The sequence below is a fragment of the Erinaceus europaeus genome, chromosome 14, assembly GCF_950295315.1.
Source record: "Erinaceus europaeus chromosome 14, mEriEur2.1, whole genome shotgun sequence".
Taxonomy (NCBI): domain Eukaryota; kingdom Metazoa; phylum Chordata; class Mammalia; order Eulipotyphla; family Erinaceidae; genus Erinaceus; species Erinaceus europaeus.
This window is the reverse complement of record NC_080175.1, coordinates 40,028,738-40,035,435: the sequence shown is the minus strand read 5'-3', so window position 1 is coordinate 40,035,435 and position 6,698 is coordinate 40,028,738. Positions and strand designations below refer to the sequence as shown.

The 6,698-nt window shown below is 46.1% G+C and overlaps 1 protein-coding gene across 1 annotated transcript; it reads left to right on the top strand.

Moving 5' to 3' along the window:
* Positions 1-5,409: 5,409 nt before the first annotated feature.
* LOC103114836 (heterogeneous nuclear ribonucleoprotein A1-like) lies at positions 5,410-6,267 on the top strand. The gene has a single exon (XM_007524561.1). The coding sequence runs from the start codon at positions 5,410-5,412 to the stop codon at positions 6,265-6,267; it is 858 nt and encodes a 285-aa protein (XP_007524623.1).
* The last annotated feature ends 431 nt before the right edge of the window (positions 6,268-6,698 follow it).

The following is a 6,698-nucleotide window of genomic DNA, read 5'->3' as shown; positions in this document are numbered from 1 at the left end:
CCAGAGCTCTGCTTAGCTCTGGCTGACGGTGGTACTGGGGATTGAACCTGGGACCTTGGAGCCTCAGGCATGAAATTTGTTTGCAGAACCATGATACTGTTTCCCCTGTTCTCTTTCCTTTTTTCTTCCTTCCTTCCTTCCTTCCTCCCTCCTTCTCTCTCTTTCTTTCTTTCTTTAATATTTTATTTATTTATTAATGAGAAAGATAGAAGGAGAAAGAGAAAGAACCAGACATCACTTTGGTACATGTGCTGCTGGGGACTGAACTCAGGACCTCCTGCTTGAGAATCCAATGCTTTATCCACTGTGCCACCTCCCGGACCACTCTTTCTTTCTCTCTCTCTCTCTCTCTCTTCTTTCTTACTTTTTCCCCCAGAGCATGATTCAGCTATGGCTTATGATGGTGCGGGGGACTGAACCTGGAACCAGGGAGTATCAGGCACGAGAGTCTGTTTCCATAATCATTATGCCCCCTCCCATTTTCACTGTTTTTCCAGAGCCACTTGGAAGTAAACTACTAAGTTCACAACATTATCATTTATTCCCCCTCCCCCCTCTTTTCATGTGGCATGGAAGCTTCCTTCAATGTGGTCAGGCCCAGGCTCAAACCTAGGTGACATATCTGACAAAACAGTACACTATTTTGTCAGCTCAATGCTATCATTGATAGGCACATCAGCACAAAGGTATTCAGTGACATAACTGCAATGCCATTACTGCACAGAGAGCTCTCTGGGTAGAGTACATGCCTTGCCATATGCTTGGCCTGGGTTTCAATGGTGGCACTATATGGGAGGTGTTATAGCACCTGGTGTTGTTCTCTCTCTCTCTCTCTCTCTCTCTCAATGAAAGAGTTGGCCCAGGACTGGTGACACTGCGCATGCATGAGGCCCTAGCTCCACAAAATAGAGTTTTCCTGTCTGTCCCTCCACATGTGTGTAATGAACCCCCATAAATCTGGCTCCAGTTCTCAGAGCTGTGAGCTTCAGAGCTGGGGCTTTGTCAGGCCTCTTTCCTGAGCATTTTGTTTTGTTTAAAAATTTTGTTCTTTCTTCCTATTTATTTATTTACTACTGAATTGAGACAGAGAGAAATTGAGAGGGGAGGAGGAAATAGAGAGGGAAAGAGACAGGGATATACCTGCAGCTGTGCTTCACCACTTGTGAAACTTTCCCCCTGCAAGTATGGACAAGGGGGTTGAACCTGGGTCTTTGTGCATTGCGTTGTGTGTGCTTAACCAGGTGCCCCATTGCCTGGTCCCTGTTTTATTTTGTTTTATTTATCAAAGCACTTCTCAGTTATGGTGGATGGTGGTGCTGTCGATTGAATCTGGGACCTCAGAGCCTCAGGCAAGAAAGTCTTTTTGCAGAACCACTATGCTACCTCCCTAACCCTCAAAGCAGTTTGTCTTGATGTCTCCCACAAGAATCAGGGACCTGAACCTGGACCCCAGGCATGGCAAGGCAGGTGCCCCACCTGGAAAGCTATTTCTCTGGTGCTGTGGGCTCTCTCCCTGACTCTCTGTCTGGATGGAGCCATGGAACTGTGTGCGATGAAGCCTTGACTCTGGAGAGAGAGAGAGAGAGAGAGAGAGAGAGAGAGAGAGAGAGAGAGGCCAAACCTCCCTCCCCCCCACCCCATTTCTGCCTGGTGAGCATGTGTGGCTTTTCTGCTAGAGCTGTACAGTTCCCCCTTATGGGGCTAGGTTTAGGGGTTCCCCCTCTGCAGCTTCCACTTTCAAGTCCCCAGCTGCCTCTGCAGTGCTCCCTCACCAGGAAATGGGAGCACCTTCCGGAATGCAGGGGAGGGTGGGCAATAATCCTCTTGACTTAGGCATCTTCTTATAGGAAAAGAAAACAGTGGGGTGGGGGGGTGGAGGTGGAGACACCTCAGACCCAGCTTCTGCAGGAGGCCCCTTGTGGGCAGGGGTGAGGAAGGCAGGTTTTCTTGTGTCTTCCACAGGGCAGAGAACACAAGGTCTTTCAGGACAAGGAGGAGCCCTGATCCCTGGTGCTGAATGGAGGCCTGGGGAGGTGTCTCTGTGTTCACCAACGAAGTGTCTACTGTGCCTGGGTGGGGCTTGTCTCTGTGTCAGGCTCTAGGGGTGCTGGGAGATACTCCAGGGCCAAGACCTGCCAGAGCTGTGTGTGGCTATGGCCACCAAAAAGGCTGCTGAGTGCACAAATACCCCCTTCCGCCCCCCCCCCCCACATTGAAAATCTGGTTCCATTTGCTTGGGGACCTTAGTGGGTCGAGTGAAGGACTTGCCTACCTGAGACCCAGCTTCTCATCTCCAGCTCTAGTCATGCCAGAAAGTGTTCTGGTCTTTTTCACTCTTAAAAATTTAAATTATCTTTATTAAATACAGACAGCCAGAAATTGAGAGGCTAGGGGACAGATAGAGTGAGAGAGAAACAGAGACACCTGCAGCACTGCTTCAGCACTTGTAAAGTTTTCCCTTTGCAAGTGGGGACTGGGGACTTGAACCTGGGTCTTTGTGCATTGTAACATATGCGCTCAGCCAGGTACACCACCACCTGGCCCTCCTCTTCCTCTCATTAAGTGAATAAAAATACACCTTTAAAAATATCTGTTTAGGTCCCCAGATACCCAAGACAGATGAATGGCTAAAAATTTTTGGTATAGGGTAGGTGTAGATAACATAATGGTTATGAAAAGAAACTCTCATGTTTGAGGCTTTCACATCCCAGGTTCAGCCCCCCACACCACCATAAACTAGAGCTGAGCAGTGCTCTGGTAAAAAAAAAAAAAGTCAATAAATAATTTTTTTTTAAGTAGAAAGTTATGGTATAGACACAATGGAATACTACTCAGCTGTTAAAATGATGACATCATCTCATTTGCCTCATCTTGGATGGTACTTGAAGGAATCATGTTAAGTAAGATCAGCCAAAAAGAGAAGGATAAATACCAGATGGTCTCACTCACAGGTGGAACTTAAGCAATAAGGACAGAAAAAGGAAAACGCAAGGTGAAAATTGGACTAGCACCAAAGCAAAGGACTTTGGGGAAGCAGGGGAAGGGAAGGGAAGGGAAGGGGGTGAAGTGGGCCTTGGGTGCTGATGCAGACATCTATCACAGGGAGATGAGAAATTGAGCCCACGTGTCAGTAACTGTCCTGTAAAACATTAACCTCCTCGATAAAATCATTAAAAAAGTTAATTTGATTAGATTTGAAAACAGATGATTTGTCCTAACTTCTGAAAATTCATCTGTGGCACTGCCCCAGGTGACACATATCAAGTGACAGTCAACCAGATGATCAAATTTGATTAGAGTTAGAGGAGGAAGGAAGTGTGGGCGTAAGCTAGCTCTCTGTCTATGTGTCTCTCACTACTGGTGTACTCTCTCTAAGAGAGTCTTCTGAGAGCAGGAACTGCTCTGATCCACTGCTTTAAAACCCAGAGCACAGAGCCAAGTCACTCTGAATACCTGATAAATTCAGCATGTGTGTGTGTGTGTGTGTGTGTGTGAGATGAACAGGCCAGGGCTCGGTGCTAGGCTGCAGGATTTGCATGTGTGAGGTCTCCACTTCGATCCCTGACACCCCATGTGCTGGGGGTGGGGTGGGGGGAGATGGATGTTCTCACTAAATCATTTCAAACTTTTAAAAAACCAGGGCACTGGCTTATGGTGGTATGGGGGATTGAATTTGGTACCTACAGGGGGGAAAGCTTCAGGAGTGGTGAAGCAGGGCTGCAGGAGTCTCTCTGTCTCTCTCCTTCTCTGTCTTCCCCTGCCTCTCAATTCTGGTTGTCTCTATCCAATAAATAAAGATCATTTAAAAAATGTAAAATATAAAGTATTATTTAAAAAAAGGATTTTCTCCAGTTCCACTGCCAGTCAGCAGGAACTGGTCAGTGTGCTTGCATGGTCCTTACAAAAAGAAAATTATGAAATGTTAAATCATTTTTTAAAAAAATACTTAAAAGACTTTTGGGTTGGAGAGACAGCATAATAGTTCAGCAAAAGACTTTCAGGCCTAAGGCTCTGAAGTCCTAGCACCACTATCAGCCAGAGCTGAGCAGTGCTCAGGTCTCTCTAAAAAAAAAAAAAAAAAAAACATAAATAAATAAAAATTAATAAAGCAGCTTGGGAATTGGATAGTGTTGGATACTTTAATGTAAGTTCTTGAGTTCAGTCCCCAGCAATGCATGTGCCAGAGTAATGCTCTAATCCTGCCTCCTTCTTCTCTTTCTCTCACTCATCAAAAATACGTAAACAAACAAACAGGTAAATAAATATTAGGGAAAAAAGACTTTTATTCCAGACTCCTGTCTCAGTGACAACCATGTCACTGCTGTCACCCTGAGTGTGTGTGGAATGCTATGTGACCAGAGATGGAAAATACAAAACCCGAGGAAAGCATCCCTTGTAGTAAACCAGTTTTCAAGATGTCTTTTTCTTTTTTTCTTTTTGTTTTTATCAGAGCCCTGCTCAGCTCTGGCTTATGGTGGTGCAGGAGATTGAACCTGGGACTTGGGAGCCTCTGGCATGAGAGCCTCTTTGCAGAATCTTTATGCTATCTCCTCTATCCCTAAGTTTTGACATTATAACAACATGGAGCAGAAAGCGTGGGTGGAGAGAAACTGCCTGGGTAACACTGCACCCTCGGCATTTATAGTTTACAAAACACAGTGGCCATAGGGACGGCCGACCTTCGGCCCCCAGCCTTCCGAGAGGAGAGACGCTTCCGGGACAGAGGGGCAGGTGGGGGCCGCCCTCCAGGCAATGCATGCGCCCCCCCCCCCCAACACACACACACCAGCCCTCCTGGTGGAGGACAGGCGCCAAACACCGTCCTCTGTATGGCCCAGACACAAGCCCCCTCACCCCAAGAGTCCTAAGTCATTAAAAAAAAACTTTATGGGGGGGGGGGTGTAATGGTTCACAGTAAACAGTAAATAGCTGTTGATAAATGTGTAAAATTTCTCAGTTTTCTACAAAACACCCTCACCTCCAGTCTAGGTCCTCCTCCATCATCATGTACCAAGGCCTGACCCCCACCACAGTCCTGCCAGTCCTAAGTCATTTTTATAATACATATCATTAATCTTGATTTGCAAAGTGAGTCGAGGGCTGTAGGGGGACAGAGAGGATCAAAAAGATCTTGAAATTATGATACATTGGCAGGCCAATCAGACAAGTTAATCATGGTATTACCAGGGAGCCAGTAGCAGCTGCAGCTGGGGCCTGTAGAGCTCGCCCAGACTGCTGATGTCTACAGCAGTGAGACATCACGGACCAATAAATGGGAAAGCTGTTAAACCTCCAATCAGAACCATGCGTGGAATGTGGAAATGCGGAGAGGCTGGGTAAAAAGGCCAGGCAGAAAGGAGGCCAGCGGTTAGGACTATGGGGAGTAGGAGCCGCCCTCCTGCTGCTGCCATGTTGAAGTCAGAGGGTTCCAAGGACCCAGAACAGCTGCGGAAGCTCTTCATCGGAGGCTTGAGCTCTGAAACCACGAATCAGAGCCTGAGAAGCCATTTTGAGCAGTGGGGCACGCTCACAGACTGCGTGGTGATAAAAGACCCCAACACCAAGTACTCCAGAGGTTTCGGATTTGTCACCTATGCCACCGGGGAGCAGGTGGATGCCACCATGAACGCAAGGCCACACAGGGTGGATGGAAAGTTGGTGGAGACCAAGAGAGCTGTCTCCAGAGAAGATTCTCGACACCCTGGGGCCCACATCACCGTGAGGAAGATTTTTGTGAGTGGCATTAAAGAAGACATTGAAGAACACCACCTAAAAGATTATTTTAAACAATACGGCAACATTGAAGTAATTGATATCATGACTGACCCAGGCAGTGGCAAGAAGAGAGGTTTTGCTTTTATCACCTTTGATGACCATGATGCTGTCGACAAGATTGTCATTCGGAAATACCATACTGTGAATGGCCACACCTGTAAAGCCAAGAAATACTTATCAAAGCAAGAGATTGCTAATGCTTCATCCAGCCAAAGAGGACAAAGAGGTTTTGGAAACTTTTGGGGTGGCAGTGGAGGTGACTTTTGTGCCAACAACTACTTGGACCTTGGGAGAAGCTTAAGTGGTCAAGGAAGCAATTTTGGAGGTGGTGAAAGCTACAGTGATCTTGGCAATTATGATAATCGGCCTTCAGATTTTGGACCGGTGAAAGGAGGAAACGTCGGAGGCCGATTCTCTTACCCTTCTGGTGGTGGTGGTGGCCAATACTTTGTCAAACCACAAAACCAAGATGGATATCTATGGTGGTTTTAGCAGTAGCTATGACAGTGGCATGTTTTAATTGTCAGTAAACAAAGCTTAGCAGGAGAGGAGCGCCATGGAAGTGACAGGGAAGCTACAGGTAACAAATTTTGTGAACTCTGCCATGTACTAGCTGCTACATAGAAGACATGCACTAGACAATACATTTGTGTATGGACAACAATCTTGGGAGGACGGTATTTGTGACTAATTGTATAACAGGTTTTAGATTGTTTTGTGGAAAGTGTAAAGCATTCCAACAAAGTTTTAATGTACATTTTTTTTGCACCCATGCTGTTGATTGTTAAATGTAATAGTCTGATCATGATGCTGAATAAGTCTTTTTTAAAATGTGCTGTGTAAAGTTAGTCAGTTCTAAAACCATCTTGGTAAACTTAACCCAATAGCTGTAAAGTTAGAATTCCTTCAGAATGATGCCAGGT

Excerpts from the sequence above, each read along its gene's own strand:
- LOC103114836 (XM_007524561.1), top strand. The coding sequence starts at position 5,410 with ATGTTGAAGTCAGAGGGTTCCAAGGACCCAGAACAGCTGCGGAAGCTC.